This window comes from Rhipicephalus sanguineus, chromosome 6, assembly GCF_013339695.2.
Source record: "Rhipicephalus sanguineus isolate Rsan-2018 chromosome 6, BIME_Rsan_1.4, whole genome shotgun sequence".
NCBI classification, from domain to species: Eukaryota; Metazoa; Arthropoda; class Arachnida; order Ixodida; family Ixodidae; genus Rhipicephalus; species Rhipicephalus sanguineus.
In genome coordinates, this window is record NC_051181.1 from 84263296 (window position 1) to 84285701 (window position 22406).

General features: G+C 44.8%; 2 protein-coding genes across 2 annotated transcripts in view; one reads left to right on the plus strand and one right to left on the minus strand.

Annotated features, from left to right (window-relative positions):
* Positions 1 to 8513: 8513 nt before the first annotated feature.
* On the minus strand, positions 8514 to 20728 carry LOC119395957 (surfeit locus protein 6). The gene is made up of 5 exons (XM_037662987.1): positions 20485 to 20728; positions 15506 to 15619; positions 14094 to 14183; positions 9490 to 9866; positions 8514 to 8801 (listed from the first exon to the last, which is right to left on the minus strand). The coding sequence occupies exons 1-5, from the start codon at positions 20654 to 20656 to the stop codon at positions 8580 to 8582; spliced, it is 975 nt and encodes a 324-aa protein (XP_037518915.1). The 5' UTR covers positions 20657 to 20728; the 3' UTR covers positions 8514 to 8579.
* A 145-nt stretch (positions 20729 to 20873) lies between these two features.
* LOC119395958 (RNA-binding protein Ro60-like) overlaps positions 20874 to 22406 on the plus strand; it is a 43726-nt gene continuing 42193 nt past the window's right edge. Inside the window, 1 exon segment of the mRNA XM_037662988.2 lies at positions 20874 to 21005. The gene's annotated coding sequence lies outside the window, so the exon portion shown is untranslated.

Genomic DNA, 22406 nt, shown 5'->3' on the forward strand with positions numbered 1-22406 from the left:
GGCCTTTATTTAAAGCAGCACCGAAATGGGGTATGTACCTTGTGTCTGATACAGCCCGATTTTGTCGAATCCCCAATCACTGGTCAGGGCGAAGAGGTAGGCGCAGTTGTAGCACTGGAAGGAAGAGAGGACGCGCCTAGAGCTGAAGCTGCGGGAGCATTGTTACGACTTCTCGGAACGTAGTTCGATGGCGTAGTTTCACCTTGTACGGCGCACAATATACTATACTGAATACCGATTAGTAGAATGTAAGCAGGAGGAGGAGGAGGAGAACTGGCTTTCAATGCTTAGAGGAAGTAACTAATCAAGATAAAAATGGGGGGGGGGGGGGGGCGTGAGGCCATAGAGTTATGTAGACTTTTCCTAATTTGTCACTCTACAAGTGGGCAGACTCATGGAACAATTATAGAGAGCATCGCATGAGTTTAAATTACTCGACAGACAGACAGACAGACAGACAGACAGACAGACAGACAGACAGACAGACAGACAGACAGACAGACAGACAGATAGACAGATAGATAGATAGATAGATAGATAGATAGATAGATAGATAGATAGATAGATAGATAGATAGATAGATAGATAGATAGATAGATAGATAGATAGATAGATAGATGGATAGATAGATGGATGGATGGATGGATGGATGGATGGATGGATGGATGGATGGATGGATGGATGGATAGATAGATAGATAGATAGATAGATAGATAGATAGATAGATAGATAGATAGATAGATAGATAGATAGATAGATAGATAGATAGATAGATAGATAGATAGATAGATAGATAGATAGATAGATAGATAGATAGATAGATAGATAGATAGATAGATAGATAGATAGATAGATAGATAGATAGGCAGGCAGGCAGGCAGGCAGGCAGGCAGGCAGGCAGGCAGGCAGGCAGGCAGGCAGGCAGGCAGGCAGATAGATAGATAGATAGATAGATAGATAGATAGATAGATAGATAGATAGATAGATAGATAGATAGATAGATAGATAGATAGATAGATAGATAGATAGATAGATAGATAGATAGATAGATAGATAGATAGATAGATAGATAGATAGATAGATAGATAGATAGATAGATAGATAGATAGATAGATAGATAGATAGATAGATAGATAGATAGCGTGTTTTCAATAGCTATGCATCTCGCACACTTACCAAGCAGCCACTGGTGACCAGAAAAACCGCCCTGGACCTCTTCCTGTCTTTACTTGCTGACATCCTCGGCTCTGGCGTGTCAGGCATGTAGCTTGAATGGGTGACGATGCTTGCCTGGTGAGTCATCGCGTAAACGTACTGCAGACGCCACCTCCGCGACAGCAAGAGCTTCTTCTTCTTCTTCTTCTCACCCGTAACAGCCGGCGCGGGCTTGCTTGCTTGCTTGCTTGCTTGCTTGCTTGCTTGCTTGCTTGCTTGCTTGCTTGCTTGCTTGCTTGCTTGCTTGAACCCTGATTCATGGCTGCTACCCACTGCGGCGGATTGCCCATGACACCGGCGGTTAATGTAAAGGATGGATGGGTGGATGAATAACTTTATCGAGGTCCTTCGGTGCGCGCGATTAGGGAAATTTTATAATTGAGACGAAGGATGAGGAATTAATTGGTCGCCTAGGGTGTAAATAAAAATTGAAGAATGATTAGTTTATATATCAATAAAAATAATAATAATACAATAATATGGAAAACAATCAACTGGTGAGACGAATTCCCAAGTACGAATTTTTTTTTATTGGGAATGATATTAACAAGGCATTCTTCTCGTGTCACCAAGAAATTTGCATATGGATAAGCAGACGCCTTTCTTGCTTGCTTGTACCTTAGATCTGCCACTGTGGGGGATTGGCCAAGACGTCGGCGGCTAATGTAAATGGCAACAAGACAAAGGCAGCGAAAAGGAAAAGTGATTTTTTTTAATTGAACGTGGTAATTTTGTTATACGAAAAAAACTGAAGAAATAAATATGATTTTTAATGACTTAAAATAATGATTAATAATACATGATTTTTTTGGTTAGAGAAAATCAATGCTGATTAATGATGAAATAGTGATTTTAATTTTGGTTTGAAATGAATGCTGATCGGTGAATTAGCAAGGTAATCTCCTTGTGTCACCCAGGAATCCGCAGAGGGCGCCGCAGACGTTCCTGTTACTATATTCCAATGAAGCAGCCCCAAAGGAGGGGATATTTCGAGTACTTAGTGGTATTCCTAATTTTTAAATAAAATTTCAAAGCACTTTTTCCCTTCGATTTTTGAAACGGCGACCGCTTAGTAGGAAATGGTCGATATTTTTATCGTCATGGACGATGACGCTGCTTGCGCTCCTGTGCAGCCGTGACAGTAACACGCGTTTTGGGCGAGTGGAATGGGTAACGGGGCAGCAGTGAATGAGCATATCGTCGCGGGCGATTCACATGACTAAACCTGAAGAACAAAGAAACAACAAAGAAATACTCAGTGAAAACTTTGTCGAGACTTTATCAGTGTGTTTGCCATAGTTCCGCTGGAACCACTTGGTTCTCAAAAATGTTGCAGTGGCCTAGCTCGGCTATGCCAGGATAACGTAGCGTTAGCAAAGGTTAAGCTGATTGTTCTTAGCTTTCCTGATTGTCTAGGATTAGCTTGATTATCATGCTTACTGCTGCTCCAATGACACACACATGGTATACATATTATGTGGCACATGTATATTTATTTTGCCAGGCAACTACTTCGGGATCCGATGAGTTAGGCTTCTCCGTTCTTCTGCGCCGTTGAGCAGCATTTGCGCTCTCCTTCTCCATGGCTATACCACAGTGGCAAACTTCAGTCAGAGGCGCTATCAAGCGGCTCCAGTGCAGTGTTAGACGGCGACTGCACATCGAAGACGAATAGCTGCGCGCGCGCCGGCGCCAGTAGGTCTACCTCGGCTACGACGTTACTTCTGGAAAGCGCAGACCGGAGGCAGCGCATCGCGCGCGGCAGCGGCGGAGTGCGCGGGAGGTGCCGGCTCCGATGCGCCAGCTGTGTGACATCACTGATCCTCGCGCATGCGCAGGACAGCTCTGGAGGAGCCATGCGAAACTGGCTCGGCTAGGCCAGTGTAGCTAACGCTACAAAACGTTGATTGGTACAACACATCCATATGAATCAGATGTATTTACCTTGCGCAAGCGTGGGTAATACACCCGGACGGCTTAGAGCGTAAGGTCGTCGGTTCAAGGACAACCACCGGCCGCCAACGTTTCTTCCTCTCTAATTTATTTTGTTTTATAAATAAATTTATTATGGCGGAAAGCCTTAGATATGCCTCATCAAACACGGAAATTGACCGTCAGCGGCGTCAACACGACGGTGCAAAAAGTCATCATGTGATGACGTCACCTTATGACGTCACAGGTCGCCGAAATTTGCGACATCATCACATGGCATCCTCTCTTGGTCAAAGGTGGGCCGATCACGGAGGCACTGGCAACACCACATGAGGTGCAGAAAGCTTCCAATTCCTCCGATCCCAGAGGCAGTGCGAAACCACGTTGAGCGCGGAAAACTTTCGGGCGGAATCAATAAAATCGGCCGAGAAGAAAAAGAATATGATGGCTTTCGCCTTCTAGTCGTCTTAGGGAACTTCTGGAGGGTTTAGACTTGGGCTTGTTGGTGATTCATCTTGATGGGAAGTGATGCGCACAAAAGACAGGGACACAAGAAGGAACATAAATGGACAGACGAAGCGCTTCGTCTGTCCATCTATGTTCCTTCTTGTGTCACTGCCTTTTGTGTGCATCACTTCTTATCAAGTCTTAGGGAAATGCATATAAGGTACTCTATGACAGACATAAGGAAAGATTTTTTCGTTAAGTAGGCATATGAATGCTCGAGCATTTAAAAGTAAATTCAATGTCCATACCCACCGATGCGCTGTAACCCGGTGCGTCCGCTCACACCCGCGGCGTCCCGACAGAATCAGTGAAGCATGCTTCTCCGCACAAAGACAGTTATTGAGAAAAAGCCTGCTTTAAAGGGTGATTCAGCGGGCACCGTCAGATATTTGTTGCGTACAGCATACGTACCAGAAGAGCTAGCGATTTCTAGCCGACTTCGAAGCTCAATTGTAAAATTCCCTGCCCTGCATAGCGCTATAATGTTTGGCTCACAAGTTCACAGGAGCCTCCGGAGCCCCTTTAAAGGGGACCCGCAACACTTTTACTGCACAACTGTTGTGCCTGCTGTTTTTCCATTTTACGATGTAGACAAGAAACTATCATCATCATCATCATGCCGGCGCGACCTCGCTTCGTTATCTTTTGCTTCGCTCCCCGAACACGTGCGGCTGGCGCGCGGTCTCCCGCTGCGCCGATTTTTCCGGCGTGAGATGCAATAAGTCAGATGGGCGAGGGAACGAGTACAGAGAGAGAAAAAGAAATAGATGGAAAGAACGAGAGAAAGAAAGGGAAGATAAAAATAAAAAGACAGGGAGGAAGAAATAGAAAGAAACAGACAGAAAAATGACATACAAGAAAGCAAAGACAAAAAGAGAAAGAAAGAAATAGAGACAGAGAGGAGGAGATAGAAAAAAAAAGAGGAAGCGAGAAATAGAGAGAGAGAGGGAAGAAATAGAGAGGAGAGAGAAAGAAAAAAATTCGGCAGATCCAACACCTTGTGGGAATCGCTGAATCTGAATCAAATGAATACAGATGTAATGTTTATTATACTGCTATAAAAGCGAAGCCAACATTGGAACCACAGACGTTAACCTGACATGACGCCTGCATCGTATAGGAGTACATATGTAGCACTTATTGCTTTGTTATAAAATTAGATAGCGAGAACAACAGCCACAACTGACGTACTGATATTACGCTTGCATGGGGTGTTTTTCCAAAGTTGTTTGCAGACCTGGCGTGGCTCTGTGGTAGAATACCTGACTGCAACACAGAATGCTTGGGTTCGATTCCTGCTGGGATCCCGAGTTTTATTCTTTGCATTGGTAGGGTTAACGCTGCAGGGGTTGGTTTTTGCCAATGTCGGTTGTCGCCATTTCTTGAGATACAAGCTATCAATCACCTGTGCCGCATACCCGTATACCACGGCCCGGGGTAAACGAGTATGTGCCATGCCAATCCGAAGCAAAGGGTTTGACGAAGTACGCGACAGTAGTTTTACGATATTCCTTTTATGACCAGACAGTCGTATTCGTCAAGTCGTCCTACCTTCCCACGCTAATTTTGGTCTACACCAAGTTAAGGAGGCGATCACGAGAGCATCCAGACGTAGGCGGCTAGATAGATACATAGATAGAAACGCTCAAAGTGCCAAAGGTTCGCTAAGAAATGCTTCGCATTTAATATAAAGAAACAGAGACCCCCAATCGAACCCGATCGATACCTAGCTAATATTCGCGATTTATAATGTGATCACATGAACACTTTGCGCATCGGGGTGCGCGTGCATGTGTGCCTGTCACGCCAGAACGAGCCGAGTGCCAACGAGCTCTGCCGTGCCCCAGCCTTGCGCTACTCAGTGCAAGCTGCGCAATTTTTTTTTTTTTACCATGGTCAGAAAACGTTGTCGATTGATAGTCGAGGCTCCTGTGAACCATGCGAGCCAAATATTCAATTGCACGTCGCAAAGAATCTGCAATTAAACCTCAGAGAGAGCTAGAATTCGCTCAGTTACCCCTCGGCAAATACCCTAATAGACTGGCCCGACTACGTCATAGGCAGGGAGGTCACAGCATTGGCTGATTTGAGCATTCATGTCCTGCATGGTTACCGCAGACGACACGGAGTTCCGGGGCTTACTTTTGGGAACTCAGTGGTGTGCATGAGGGCAGAGGTGCAATCGGTAATGCATATAAATCAAAGGACTGTGGGACGCCTCGCGTTGGGTGCTCACAGGAAGACGACAAATGAGGCTGTAAAGGGCGATATGGGATGGGCAGGTTTCGAGGCGAGGGAAGCTCAGAGCAAAATAAGGTTCGAAGAACGGCTAAGAAATATGAAGGAGAGTAGATGGGCAGAGAAGGTGTTCCGTTATTTGCATAGGAAGAGCGTGGACACACAGTGGAGAAAAAGAACTAGGAGGCTCACTAGTAAATATACGGCTGGTAGCGTAAACAATATCTCAACAAAGAGCGTTAAGCGAAAAGTCAGAGAGGCGGAGAGGATTTACTGGATGGCAGCTATGGAGAAAAAACCGGCTTTGAGTAATTACCGAAAGGGCAAAAATGAAATAAGGAGGGAGGCATTTTACGATAATTTAAGGGGAAGTGCTTTACTGTTTCAAGCCAGATCGGGTTGCCTTAGAACGCGTAGTTATAAAGCGAGATTCAGTAAAGAGGAACAACAATGCACATGCTGCGGGGAAGATAAGGAAACGGCGGAGCATGTTCTGATTGAATGTGGAGATATCCACCCAGGTGTACGTTTGAGCACGAGCCTTGGGTTTTAGGGACAACAATGGAAAGCTGAACACACCCGCGACTGAAATAAGTAAGAGACGGTTAGAGTATTGGTGGCACCAAATTAGAAATAAAGGGCAAAAATAAATATTGGAAAAAAATAAGGACATTCTGCCGTAAAGGGCAGAGAAGTGGGCTGAGAATTTACGTTTTTCTTTTTTTTTCCTGTAGTAACATAAGATATAATTGAAGTAGAGACATTAGGCCAACATTAAGAAAAAGAAGAGAAAAGGGAAACACTTTTCTTTTTTTAATCGAGCCTGGTGGCACACTTGCCACCACCCCGTTATAAAGGGGACGATCATAGCATCCATTCATCCATCCATCCATTCAAAGTGGGAATATTTTTGCTGCAGAAATATTTTATGCACCGGACCATGTTTCTGCAATAGACGTGCCTGCATAATGGCACATCCGGAACTGGGAAACTGAAGAAATACCACTTTAACATCAAATGCAGCAACATACTGACATGTGCACCCTACTTGTTTTTCTCATGGACGGTTTTTCACCATTTGACAAATGTTGTGATGCCGCTGCTCTTGCATGATGTGCACTTATATATCGTAAAAGCTTCTCAAATATTATCGATGATTCTAATCAGATTCAGATGTGACTGCGTTGCGACGGTGAAAAATATGGAAACCCAAAGCATAAGTCATTCACTTTTTATTTATTAAAGAAGCTCCCAGCAATAAGCTCCCAGCAATACAAAGAACACTTACTGTACAACAATAGTGGAGAGTGCAGGCCTTGAGCTCTGATTCCCAGGTTAAATCTGTCAGCTCCTTATGCTCATGTCATTGTACATTCCAATGTAATTGCTGGTGCTAGACTGTACACAGCTAGTATTTCCGTCAGGTAGGCAATGTGATTATAGTATCATCGATAACATTCAAGAGCCGCCTTTTTGATTATCCTCAATGATAATATTGAAACAGATTCCGATACATAAGGGTATGTCATGGGCCAAGCAATAACACCATAACATTTGCTGGACTGTTGCAAACAGTTACCAAAAAAAATCCCAGTTTCGCCGCAAGGGTGAAGCAATGAATGAGACAGCAAGAAATTAAAATGTCACATGAAGAAGGACAAGCAGCTCGATACTTGCAGAGCGCTGCTGAAGCACAAAGAAGGACGCCCGAAAAGAACGCACAGGTATACACAGGACAAGTGTGAACTAATAAGTGTCCCAATTGTTACGTCTTCGTGCTTGAGCAACGTGCTGCAAGTGTCGACAATAGAGAATCAGACGCTCTTAGATATTGCTTTTTCTTTTAAACTGCGGAGTGTGGAGTGACCCCTCTGCGTCTCCTGCCACACGGGGGCATCTGACGCAAGGTGTGCCCAGTGTTCTTTTTTTTTTCCATTCCACATCACGAGTGGGTACAGAAAGGGGCAGTTTTCAAACTGAAAGAAAATGTAGGAGCACTGTGTGATAGAAAACATGCTCAAGCTCTTCCGAGATCTGCGTACCACCAGCGGTAAATGGTGTATATAAATGCATGGCGTGTCGTTGAGTTCTCTACTGAAGCGCGCTGGGGAGTGAGGGGTCGCTGGTTCGAATCTCCGGTCAGGTGCTTCGGATTTTTTTTCTTTGTGCCTCTTTTATATATATACATACATATACATATCCGGGACATGACGGCGACGGCAAAAATCTGCCGAGAGTGTCCATATAATTGCTGTCGCAATAAAAGCATAAGCAAGCCAGCCTGTCAATACTTCAAGACATGGGCCCACATCCTGGGCTAATAATAGCACTAGGATGTATCATGGTAGTGATGTGCACCTGAAAAGAATTTGCAGTGTTGTATCAAATACACAGCAATTATCACTCCCTTCACAACGGAAGCCCACATACACACCACTGTTCTTCCTTCATTCTATATTTGAGTGTCACGATCCTATGGCCATGAATGACTTCTCAACTGCTCAGCACGCAAGAATGGTGAATAAGAGGTGGAAATTATTTAAAGTACAGCAGGTGCACATATGTAATATGCATTGGTGTGGCATGAGGAGGAGTGATGAGTAAGCCAATAAAACACAAGATAGTGGTTTTGTAAAGACAGTCGTTTTTAGAAAAATATGGTGCACCCCCAAAACGTCGATATCTTCTCAGAATCCTGGCACGATGTGGCCCTTCTTTTTCAGCCGCTTCATCTTCGTCTGAAGCTTGGCCTGCTTGCGTGCCTTGATGTTGTCCCGACGTTTTTGCTGGCGCTCCTCCTGACGTTGCTTGACGTGCTCGGTGCGCGATTCCCACTTCTTTCGACTCTGCTGCCGCCGCTTCTCATGCCGCTTCAGCGATGCTTTCAGCAGCACAGGGTCGTCCCTCACCTGCAAGCGCATGGAAAGCTTTCCTTCAGGTTCCGAATATAAGTACTAGAACAATCCACAAGCGTCGACCTACTGAATGATTATAACACAAAAATCAGGCGCCCTTCCCTATCGGGAAAATGGGGGCAAGCGAAGCTTGGAATATGCGTGCCTGAGCTACTATATTTTTCTTTCTTTGTACCACACTGCGCAATGCTCCTTCCTTGCTTTTTTCCTTCCTCCATGCCAGGAATTGGACCTTTGCGCACTTGCTTAGCAGCGCGAGAATTCTGTTGCTACAGGCAACAATGACGGTAATGCATCGAACAATAAAATACAACAATGAAATGTGACAACGTGAAATCACAAGTGATTTTTATAAAAAAGCAAGAAGATAGCCAGAGACAAAGCAGCCCCTTCAGCAATGTGATGAGGGCACTTTTTTACAGACTTACTATGATATGCATAGCTTTTCTTTATTAAAAAAAAAGGTCACGAAAGGAAGAAATTAAAGGGAATGTACAACCATTCATTTTCTGTCAGCATGGTTTGTGACAATATCTAGCCATAGATGCCGTAGTTGCTGACAAATATGGTCTATCACATGATATCACGTGACACTGGGTGTATCAGTGCGATTGATACAAAAAAACTGTCCATGGTGAGAAATCATTCTTAAGAAAAAGAAAGCAGAAATTTATCCACCCACCTTGATTCCTTCTGCCCTGTCCAGAGCCCGGTGCCACTTTTGCTTCTCCTGAGCTTCCTTTGCCCGTTCTGGGTCACGCTCCTCAAGGTTCTTCATCTTTTCCGCCTTCACCTCCAGCTGACGGACTAGCTTCTTCTTTTCAACTTTGGGACGTGCATCTGTCCCAGCTAACGAGTCCGCCAGCTCAAACTTACTGTACACGATGTGGCTGTCGCGGTTGAAGACGGGAGCAGCCGGGGGTGCCTTTCCCGCTTTCTTGTTGCTAGCAGCAGGTAGGCTGTCTTGGCTTGGCTTGTGTCGCTTGTTCTGGGTCGGCTTGGCAGCTGGCTTGGCGGCCTTTTTGTTGGCCTTGCGCTCACCTCCCACAGGCCTCTTACCTGCGACAGTGACCACCGTGTCCACATTTTAATAACTTGTGCAAGTGGCAAAATGGCGTGTTTCATGAAACACGAGTGATTTCTCCCAGTATAGCTCGGTGTTCATCTTGCAGATCGAATGAAGACAAATGTGAGCATGTCAGAACACTCTTTTCTGCCAACAGGCAGAAAAAGAGTGTTCCACACTCGCCGTCATGGCTACTGGCGGCGCTGACTGACGCTCCCACGTTTAAATTACATATATACCCTATAAAGTGGACGGGGGGATGGCCGCCGCGGTAGCTCAGTTGGTAGAGCATCGGACGCGTTATTCGAAGGTCGCAGGTTCGGTCCCTGCCCGCGGCAAGCTATCTTTTCGTCCACTTTTCTTTCTTCACATTTACCTTACATTTACTACTAAAAACATCCCCTATACTTTCCTTGGAATTATTGTCTGTTAGTGCTCATTAATATTGTGTATAACAAAGAAAACGAGCCCTTGAAATTAACACTTCTTTCCTTTAAACATGAAGGGGAGACGCCCCTCGAAACAACTTTTTTTTATTTCTTGTAATATAGACTTGAAAATTCTGTTATATGTATAGTTTTTCATGCAGATTTCAAATATGTCATTACTTTTCATGTAGCTGCTACAGTTGTTGAGTTATGCCACACACAATGGCAAAATGTTACACTTTTTGCGGGAACTCTTTTATGTACTAAACATTCAGTAAAAGTATTGTGTTGAATCTTATTTGACTCTTTGTAGACTGTAAAGTGCCAATATCTATCCAGATATTCCGCAGAGATATTGGAACTAAGGAAAAAAGAATTGTACTTTGTAACTGATTATTTTCAATCTCCTTTGAAACTGTAACCGAATATTTTCACAACTAATGCTGATAGATATTGCAATTTCAAGTAGATATTGGCATTCTACATGCCTTGAAGAATACGTGTGCCAAGTTTCGTTACTATACAATAAACATAAGTTTATAAAAAGCTGCCCGCAAAACGTGAAATTGTCGAAAAAAATGAAAATGAGAAAAACAAGTTTGAAAGTTTGAGAAGTTGGCATTTATCAGAAAAATCACTATTTACATCAAATTGGGCCTCAATCCGCCTCGACGTGTGTGTAAACGAAAGCGTAGACTCGGGGCAATCGGAATTTTCACAACACAGTTCAAGGAATGCCAAAAGTCCTTTGCGCTTTCCAGCCGCCTCTCGGACGCTGAGCTTCCGTTCGCGGCAAGTTGGGCATGCCGAACCCGCCACAAGTGCCGTGAGCGCGCCGATTTCTCAAAGCATCGTGTTGACTGTAGGAGCACCTACCGGTCTAGGCTCACTCTCGAAGAATCCAATTTTCTTTTGGGATGCACTGATAAATTCCACAGCTGCGTCTATTCCACAACCACTGTCGCGGGGTTAGGTGTCGGCGTTAGGCCTATCCGATATCGGAGCGTCGGGGGCATCGTCCATCGCTGTCGCTTTGGGAAGCGTCCGACGCCGTTTCCCTCGATAACTTGTGGCGAGTCCTGAACTTTCGAACATCAGAACTGCGATTTTTAGGGCTTGCCATGGCACGAAAATACAGAAGAAACGCAGAACAGCTTGACCGCAGCGTTTGAGGCTTCGCTCTTTTGCCGGCCGGAGAGATAGGAGGGAGAAGGGGGAGGAGCGCGCCGCCGTCCAATGGCGGCCTCGCGCTGTGTGCCGCGAAATTCAAAATGCTCGACGTACGCGTTGTTTTTCACGTTTTTTGTTTATTCTGCGTGAAGATACGAGACTAATACCCCGGTCACACGGGCAAGTTTAGTGTCATTTTGAGCGAGTGCACTTACGCCCCCAGAATGGCACTTTGGCATCGCGCTGCTACACAAGAAAGGGAAGTGCACTTTGGATATGATTGTAATGGCGATGGGTAATAAAGCAGCACAACAGATATTTGTTATTTCAGGCAATGTCTTTTAAGCAATACTGTGTTACAGCTATAACCAGCCCTTAAAATATAATTTACGTACAAACGCGGCAGCTGCAGCCATTGCACGGCGTGCGCTGGGCATGCCCCTGGCGGTAGTGGCTGTAAACTGCCCGAGAACGAGAATAGCAAAGTAGTTTTTTGTGTTATAGTATGTCTTAATGCATAAGAATATTCCTAATAAAGAAAAACGATAGTTCAAAAATGCTATGAACTCGGCTTTGGATAATAACTCATTTATTCTCGAGCCACTGCTGTCGAGGCTAGACACTCCGTCTCGGCGAAGTGAGTTTGGTGAACGCACTCGCCGGCAAGTGCGCTTTGCAGCGAGTGTCACTAAACGTTCCCGTGTGACAGCGTGCGAATGGCACTAGAGGCGAAGTGCACTCCCTCAAAGTGCACTTAAGTTGCCCCTTGTGACAGGGGTATAACACCTGGTGGATTGTGGAGAAGACAGCTTACGCTGCATGCGGGCAGGATTGCAAATGGCGGGCATCGCGTCATTTTTGCAACAGAAAGACGCAAACTACACCATTTTTCGCGACTTTTGCGCATTTCTCGCGTCACCGCTGCTCACTTGGAAGCCTTTTTAGATAACCTCTCGTGCAAATTTCAGCTTGATATTTACAAAAATAAAAGATTATAGGCCAAAAATGCCAATACAGCTGAAAAAAAAATTTTTTTTTCGGAAAACCGCGACTTTTCGACCCGCGTCTCCCCTTAAAGGGACACTAAAGACAAATAACAATTTATGTCAGAGTGAAAGCCCAATGTATGACAACTTCTAAAACGGCAATATTATCAACAGCAGTGCCCTACTTACCGAGAAATTAAGCTAAATGTATCACATGATGAGCGCCACGAGTGGGACATTTTCGAAGTGATCCCGATGACGTAGGGAAGTCGGCCTACAATAAAGCACTAGTAATCAAACTAGCAGCAGTAAAAAAAGAACATTCCGAGCATCAAAAGACGTAATAAAATGCTTTTTGTTCGTTTCCGCTTGATTCATGGAAAACAAAACCTCCATGGCGTTGCCATGGGGAACGGCACGCGTGGTTCAGAGGTTCCGTTTTCGCCGAACTGTGCCTCGCCCGTCTCAGTGGTAGTTTCGGGATCACCTGCCGTGCGTGTTTTGCGCGCTCGTGAAAGTCGCTCTGACAGAAAGTTCGACAAAATGCCGCATGCGTGTGATATTGCCGGATGCCCGAATGGTGCACAGCGCCAGTGCTGCAGCAAGGAAACCGGTGTGTCTTTTCACTGGGTGCCGCGGAATGAACCCTTACGCTCGAAGTGGCTTAGTGTGATGCCATTGCGCCAGTGTGCTAAACAGTCAAAACCTCTGCGTGTGTGCTCGCTGCACTTTCGTACTGAGGATTACGAGACCAGCCGCAACTTGGTGACGGCTTTGAATGTGCCCATCCGAGCAAGTCTTTGCCGCAGCGCCGTTGTTGCTATACTGTGGGTCCCGCTACTTCCGCTCGGCTGCTACTAGTGTCGGCGGCCGCGCAGTAAAAGCGGGCAACGTTGGGCACGGCAGCAGTGACGTATGAGAGTCGTATTTTCAGGCGGGAGATTTGAAGCGCGCTAACGCGATGCGGACCACTAAAAACGTGATTTTATTTCAAAATAAGCACTTCCTTGGCACAAAAGCCGCGCTACGAGGTTTCTGGACCGCCATTTCAACAATCAACGTCGACTTAATATTTGCCTTTAGTGTCCCTTTAAAGGCCATTGTGCCAGCGCTGGCAACCTTCAACAGGGCTTTAGTCTTCGATCATTTAATTTAACGAAATGTGACACAAGGGCACACAGCTTTATGCACACTTTGTACTCATCTTTGAAACACTTGCTGTGAATGTTGCTATCAAGATGGCATTTTTCACTATATGCATCCTAAAGCGTGAAATATTCCTTGGAGCTCAAGCAATAACTTCAGTGTTTGTTGTCTGCTGTATTTTAAAATGCTAAATGTTCTATGCTAAAATTTTTATTCCATTTCATACGTTGGAGAAGTACAAGCATGAACACATATACACGGATTATCTTATCCAAATGACCAGAAATACAATTCAATTTCTATCGACTTGTGATCGAATTTCACCTTATTCAATGTTTAAACCACAAGAACCTGGACAACATGAAAGGCCACATTTCCTGTGCCTTCCGTATGCCATGTTTAACTGTGCTTCTACTCCCAAGAAATCACTGATGGCCTCTTTTCCCATGTATATATGACGCAGCGGAAACATCAAGAGCAATGTCCTCACCTCGGAGAGCCTCAATCTTGTGACTGAGCCGCTGTCGGAGCTCATCCAGAGAACTGGCACGATCCAGCGCAGCCGAGTGCAGGCTAGCCTCTGCAGGAGAATGTTAAGTAAGTACACGCTCTGATCAGGTCACATGTCTCAACTAAATGCACTTATTCATATAATATAAAAATGAAAGGGAGCACACACAACAACATAAATGAGGCAAACGCGTTCCAGTATGCATTGCCAAGGAAAACTGAGCCACAAAAAGTCTGCCAACTTCCATTCTTCTTTGTGAGAAAAGGCTTTTCCTCTTGCATGAAGAAGCCTGGACTCATGACCCCCACGGTGGTCTAGTGGTCATGGTGCTCGACTGCTGAGCCGACGGTCGCGGGATCAAATCCCGGCCGCAGTGGCCGTGTTTTCGATGGAGGCGAAAATGCTCGAGACCCGTGCACTTAGATTTAGGTGCACGTTAAAGCACTCAAGGTGGCCGAAATTTCCGCAGCCCTTCACTACGGTGTCCCCCATAATCATATCACGGTTTTGGGACGTTAAACCCCAACAATTATTATTAAGCCCGGACTCATAACTACTATGACAATGTCGAGGAGTCCATCATTACTACTCCGTTCAACTTGAGTAATGTTGCTAGCAATAGCCGGCTAGCTAGCAATAGCCGCAGCTGCGATAGCCGGTGGGATCGATTCTCGTGAACTTGCCTATATCATCTACCAAATCTTAACAGCGAATACAGCTTGGAAGATAATTTATATGGATTTTGAAGCTCGTGTGACCGATCAAGCACTATGCCGCACCTCGCGACCTTGACATCATACAAAGTGACCTGAAGGGGACCCCAAACACAGACCCGACAGCTTGTTGTTCTCGGAGCTCTCCCAAACCGAAACTAAGACTGGTCAGTAATAAACAGACTGTAATTAATTATCTATCATGCGCTGCAGCAAGCGATGTGCCGTGTTATGACCAATAGGCCTCCAGCAAGATAATGCAGCGAAACAACGTCCCACCAAAATTTTTGAGTCAGAACCGTTTATGCACACGCTACTTAAATGCATAGCTCAAGGAATCAATGTGATGTGAATGCACAGCTGGTGGCTATCATGGATGCTTCTCATGCATTGTGGCATATAAACAACACCAACCAACCACATTCGAGATGCTGAAAATCTTTTTCAGTACCAATGATTCCAAGCAAGAGGTTTGAGTGTCACTGTCACAGGTGGGTTTCTCACTACTATCTCTTGATGTATGGAAGGAAGAAGACTGTACTAGCAGCCGAATCATCGGCTCTAGCCTGTAAATGCGCCATCTAGACAGAAATGCAATGCTTAATTTTAAAAGAGAGATGTCATGCAGTGATCGAAACTTGCGGACAAGTTATAAGAAACCACTGGGTGAGCACTTACTGGCCTTCCGTTGCTTCTTGGTTTTCGGTTCACTGGCCTGCAGTAGCTGGCTGACAGTCTGGAAAAGACCTGGGTCCAGCCGCGCCATTTTGTGTGCCTTCTTGACACCCGAGCCTTGAAAGGAAGACAGCCGACCCTTGAGTTAACTCAGGCACTGGAGGGTCAGGATTGTCGGTTTGAAATATTGTACGTCTAGTTAATCTGTATTTGAACCAAGACACAAACTCACGACAAGTGTGAGACATCTTACATAAGCACATGTACACCCATGTTCAAAAGCATACAGATCAGAAGTTCTAAAATGATGGATGTGTTAAAAAGAACGTTCAACTAATCTTTGCACATACTCCTGGACATATGCAAGGAGATTCACATCGTGTGCATGGGATGATTTCTTCAAGTATCACTGTCAAAGTTTTCACATGCACTGTGCAACGCCTCACAGTTGCTTTCATTCAGCAATCTTTGGTCTCTAACACTGCTGTCCACAGCTAAAATGCATTGCAGGATACATACATTTTTTTTCTAATCTCTGTGCATTTTTCATTTGAACAAACTGTTGCGATTATGTTTATCACCTTGTTTCCTAATTGCCAAAGATCTCAGAAAATGTACTAATTGGCACAGCTGGGTACAGTGGAATGAAGGGCTCAAATAGATCCAGAGCCCCACTTGTACTGTGCAATGGCAAAATAAAACGTTCAAGTTTGTTAAACTATGTAGGGTAAAAAATTATTTCGATATGAAATATTACCCTTCCACAGTTGTAACACGGCAGGCTAGGCAAATATGCAAGGTGATCGTCACTCACTGCTTTTCAGTTTAGCTAGTTAGCAGATAAATGTTCTGTTGACTCAACCTGGGTATCTCTGAAGAAGTTTATTGGCCAGCTGCCTGCTTCTACGTTAGTGTCCTATCTATGTGCATGTTGAAAAGGATGTTCCGAATTCTCCACCAGGCCTGCACACAAGCATGCACCGATGAGCGCGAACTCTAGACTGATGTCGTAATCAGAACAGTCAGCGATCCAGTTATCAAAGAACAACGGCGAGCACATGAACAGCACTATTTTTTTAACTCGCAGAGGCAGTCAGCTGGCACACTTCGGACATGCGACTATAGATTTAGTACACGCATACAAATACCCAAGGAACTTTACCGGAGGATGGCAGTAGTAGTAGTTCAACAGCAGTGCACTGTACAGCAAAAGCATGCACCTAAGACTACGAAACTGACCTAAGAAACTGACCACTAGCAAAGACAACAAGCACCCCAAGGTTAATGTTGCGCAAGATTTCTCACCAGCTACACGCCTAGCCCGTAAAAAACTGGTCGAGTTCAAGAAAACGCAAAATTTTTCCAGCAGCCTTCGTCACAACAAACTCGTAGCAGGGAAGAACACCTACGTGTATGACCCGGTTGGTCAACAGGTCGTTCTTCGCGCCCCGTAGCAGTTAAATAGTGGTTGCCCTTACGGTCCCAAGGACTATTTCTCGTTTCTTTTTACTAACATCAGGAGCGTACTACCAAAGCGAGATATCCTATCCAGTTTAATCGACTCTTCGGATTCTAACGTTATAGTGCTAACAGAAACGTGGCTAAACTCGTCTATCAATAACGTTGAAATATTTCCTTCTTACCCAGATTTCAGTATCTTTCGTACCGACCGAGATGGCCGGCGTGGTGGTGGCGTGCTCATTGCTACTCACCGTGACCTTAGCTGCAGCCGTATCGATCTACCTACCTCACTCGAAATGGTCTTTGTGTGCTGTAAAGCCGTTCAACCCCACGTAGTCTTAGGTGCATGCTATCGTCCACCTGATTCCGACAGCACATTTATACATATGTTTCATGACGCGCTACAATCACTAAAAACTCGGTTTCCTAATGCCCCAGTTGTCTTATTCGGTGACTTCAATTTTCCGAACATAGATTGGTCTGACCTCGTCCTCCTCACATCAAAACAAAACATTGAAAGCAACTTCGTCGATACGTGTTTAACATTTGCTTTAACTCAAATTGTTAATGCAGCAACGAGGCAATCTAAACATACCGCCAATATACTTGATTTAGTATTAACAACCCATCCCGATAGAATTACCCCGCTTTCATACCTCGACGAAATCAGCGACCATAAGGTCATTCATGGCACCTTCCAATGTAGGCTGAACCGCGCAGAAAAAACACACAAAAAACTTACCCTATACGATAAGGGCGATTACAATAACTTCAATAAAGAACTAACGAAATTTTGGCAGTTTCTAGTTAAAGATTTTAACAAGCGATCTATCACAGAAAATTGGTTAATGTTTAAATCTAAAATGAATGAGCTAATCAGTATTTACATTCCAACAATTACAATTAGTGAACGTAGCACCTCCCGCTGGTTTAGCCCTGAACTCAAGAGGCTGAAAAACAAAAAGAAACGGCAATTTCGCACCGCAAAAAACACTAACAATCCTGTGGCGTGGCAAAAATACCAGGCCACCGCGAAACTATTCTGCTCTGCCGTCGATAAAGCGAAGCGGCTGTTTAATAATACTACCTTGCCCAACTTACTCCACACTAACCCAAAACAATTCTGGAGAGTGATTAACCCACAGAACGAAAACAGATGCATATCAATAATGGATCATACCGGACAACCTATCCCGAATAACGCAGTAGCAGAAGCACTAAACCTTACCTTTTCTTCAGTTTTTACCAGAGAGCCCATCGGAAACCTCCCTGATGTCTCCCCCCACAACTACCCCACCATGCCAGACGTCATTTTTTCACCTCAGGGCATCCAGAAAATCATCGAATCGTTAAAACTTACATCATCCTGCGGCATCGATGGTATTAATGCTAAGGTGTTGAAAAACACCAAAGAAATTACCAGTGTTATTCTTTCTCATATTTTTCAGCAATCACTCTCATCCGGCATCGTTCCTCACGACTGGAAAGTGGGTAAGGTCGTTCCGGTTCCAAAGCCAGGTTCATCTAGTTACAGGCCCATATCCCTAACCAGCATCTGTTCAAAAATAATGGAACATATAATTCATTCGCAAATTGCTAAGTTCTTTACCTCAGTTAAATTTTTTCATCCTAACCAACGTGGATTCCAAAAGGGACTTTCATGCGATACTCAGCTTGCACTATTCATCCATGACCTAAGCGCTAGCGTAGACCTTAACATACCAGTTGACGCCCTTTTTATTGACTTTGAGAAAGCCTTTGACAAAGTTCCTCACAACCGCCTACTACTAAAGCTCTCTCAATTAAACCTTAACCAACTTGTCTACAATTGGATTCAAGACTTCCTCACTAACCGTCAGCAATTTGTAGAAGCTAACGACACGCCCTCATCCCTTTCTAACGTAATCTCCGGTGTGCCTCGAGGTACAGTTCTAGGCCCCCTCCTCTTTTTAATTTACGTCAATGACTTACCCGATAATATTTCGTCTAACATCCGCCTCTTTGCTGACGACTGTGTAATCTACCGACCTATTACTAACGTTTCAGATACAATTACTCTCCAGCATGACCTACTAAAACTCGACGAGTGGTGTCGCAAATGGCTCATGGTCCTAAATACTAATAAAACTGCACTCGTTTCATTTCACAGACGCCATAACTTACCTGCCGCTAACTATAATATTAATGGCTCCATAGTTTCTTCCCTAAGTTCCATTAAATATCTTGGTGTTAACATCTCACAGAATCTAAACTGGTCTTCTCACGTAAGTAAAATAGTTAACAATGCTAACAGAGCTCTCGGTTACTTTCGTCGTAACTTACATCTTGCGCCTCCATCAGTCAAATTACTAGCCTACAAAACACTCATTCGCCCAAAACTAGAGTACGCATCCGCCATTTGGGACCCACCTCAAATTAACCTATGTAAGTCCATCGAAGTAATTCAAAACCGCACAGTTAGGTTCATCTACTCAGATTACTCATATCATACCAGTGTTACTAACCTTAAAAGAAAAGCAGGTCTACCTAACCTTGAACTACGCCGTAAGATTTCTAGGCTATCATTGTATCACAAAATGTATCATGCGTTTCATTATAACTCTCCCATTCAATCAGCCCATCGCACTTCAGCCCGCACAAGTCACCTCAAGGCCGTCTACCCACCCCCTGCTTGCACCACAGCCCACCATCACTCCTTTTTCGCCCAAGCAGCCAGGGACTGGAACGATCTTCCCCCAAGTGTCATCCATCATTCCAACACGGATAACTTTCGAAATGCCATAGAATCATTGTTTTATTAACCCTACATTGTTTGCCCACACCCTCATGTAAAGCCCTCTGTTGGGGGGCCTTTGAGGTATATTAAATAAATAAATAAAAAAGTTTGTGGACCATGACATTAGCAAAAAATTAAAATATCTGCCAGCAAAGTTCTACAGCACAGAATTGACTCAATACATTGCATTGGTCGAACATGCGCACTTAAGCTGGGAAGCACTCGTGGTGTTTTTCTCACTTGTTATTTTTCTTGCTCAACATTGATATTAACTTTGGCATTGGAATGTTGTCAATTGCGTCGAGATATTCTAGCTTGTACACGAAACATTGCTAATATCACGGAAGATGAAGGTGCCCCTTCGATTCTCTTATTTTCTGCAGTTATCGTTCCGTATCAGTGGCTGCAAATTAAATCATACCGAAGATTTTACAAATTCACCCTGAGAAGCGGTTAGGCTGATCGCGAGTTGAGATGACAGAGCAAAGTTGAATGATCACAGACGCTTTGGCGCGTGAGCTCAGCAGCAAACAACTTCCAATCTCGTCAGCATTTCAATTCATCGTGAGAGCTGCAGCACGCGTGTGCCAGTTACGGGAAGCATCAAAATGACAGCTCGGCGAAAGTCGGCGAAACACGAAAGACACGACATGTCACGAGAAAACGCTGCCCTGCATTCCTAATATTGTGGACATTAAAAAGTAATCGCCAAGCAGCGACAGGCCACACGCGAGCGAAGCATTACCTTGAACCCGACTCGCCACTTTCGAGTTGACTTCTTCCGTCAATGCCTCCACAGTGTCAGCATCGAAGTAGTACTTCGGAGGCACCGTGTCGATTAAGCGAAGCATGTAAGCGTCCTCGGCCATCAGTCGGCTGCGCAGTGAATCTGCGTCTGATCGCTCAGATTCACCCATGGTCGGTTTGATTACCGCGTCGTGGACACAGCACCACGCGCGAAGTTCAATCAGTGGGCCGCGCCATCTTGCAACAGGCTCGCAGATAATATTTATTTTTTGTTAAACATTTAAAGTGTTACTAAACTTTAAAATAACTGTATGCTAATGTTATTATTTATTCTGCATTACTTGAAGTTGTGTACACTTTTTATTTTATTGATTATTACGTTACTTTGTGTTTAGCATTAGCTGCGGTCCGAAAATTAAATGTCGACTCTTTTGTCAGCTGTGCGGCCGACCTGCGCTGGCCTGGTTCCGTGAACAACTTGTTGCCGCCCGAGTACCGTCCCAAAGCCCTAACTTCCAGGTAAATACACCGAAATGCAGCCTGTCAACGCGCTACTTGTCGAGGGCGACAGTTAGAATCGACAAAACGCCATCACGATGAGAAAGACGCAACTTACGACGAGTTTGTAGTGCGGCTGCAGCGCTAGTTCTCTCGCCCGTCTCGCATGCGTGTCACCGTGGAAACCTCGTTTTACCGTCTACTAATGGGTTACTGAAAATTTCACAGGCGCACTTAAATGTCCGCTTCTGCCCGTGATTGTTGTCCATCGCAGTCGGCGTGCGAAGCTCAGCGCAAAAGCCGCTCTTTCGCCCGCAGAAACCGATCTGGGTTTTCTTATTATTTTCTTTCCCTTCGAAAGTGGGGTAAGAGCTCCGTGCGGTCGTTTAGCGAGTTGCCAGCTCGAGCTCTTCGCGCTGGAGTTTCGTGTTACCGCGCTTCGGGTACGATTCGAAAGGCGCAGTATGCCTGCACGCTTAAGTGCTTTTGTGACCGCGGAAATTGGCGTGGGCGTGTCTAAATGTCTGTGAACCTGTGTGGCAGCTCGCCGTTTGCAAAGGGCGCCGTATTGGAATCGATGTTTCCTACTCATCGTCACGACGGGGCAGAAGAATGATCACAGCTCTTCGCTCTTCCCCCTTTTTTTTGTTTGATCGCGAAATACCCGAAGCTTACTGCGGAATTTCGATATTTGAACGCGTCATATCTTATATGAATGTAGCTACAATCCTATAGGGAGTATGCACTGAAACTGAGCCGCAATGTGGCGCTGCGGTGCCCCGAGCTGAGTTTTGGAAGAGAAATGAAAATAGGAAGGAGGCAATATGAGCAACCACAGGGTAATATTTATTCAGAAAGGCAAATAGAAATAGCAACTAAAGAGATTGAGAAAGTAATCACCGAGGATACTAAAACAGTGTGGACGTACACAAATCTAACTAGACTGTTTGAGTTGGAGCTTGCTAAGGTACGAGCCAAATCAACCGGGAAAAGGAGACACAAACCCAAGAGCTGGTGGGATGAGGAAGTTAAGAGAGCCATAGTAAGACGTCAGGAAGCCTCCAGAGAACACAGGCATGCTAAACAGAGGGGTGAACCGGAAGATGATGTCGAAAGAAAATGGGGCAACTTTTTGAGCTGCAGAAGGGAAGCTTCCAATCTGATCAATGAAAAGATTAGAAGAAAGGGGGCCCAATGGATGGCGGAAGTAAACAAAAAGGATAGAAAGGCAGCTGCAAAGTTTTGGAACCATCTCAATTCTCTGAGTAATAAGACAAGCATGGAACAAAGGTTTATAACTACAGTTCAAGGGGTTAGGCTAGAAGGGGATGAGGCAATGGAATTTATAAGAACAATGATGACAGAAAAATTTAAACAAGGAAGCGATGCATGCACCCTAACGGATGAGGATAGACCAATTAG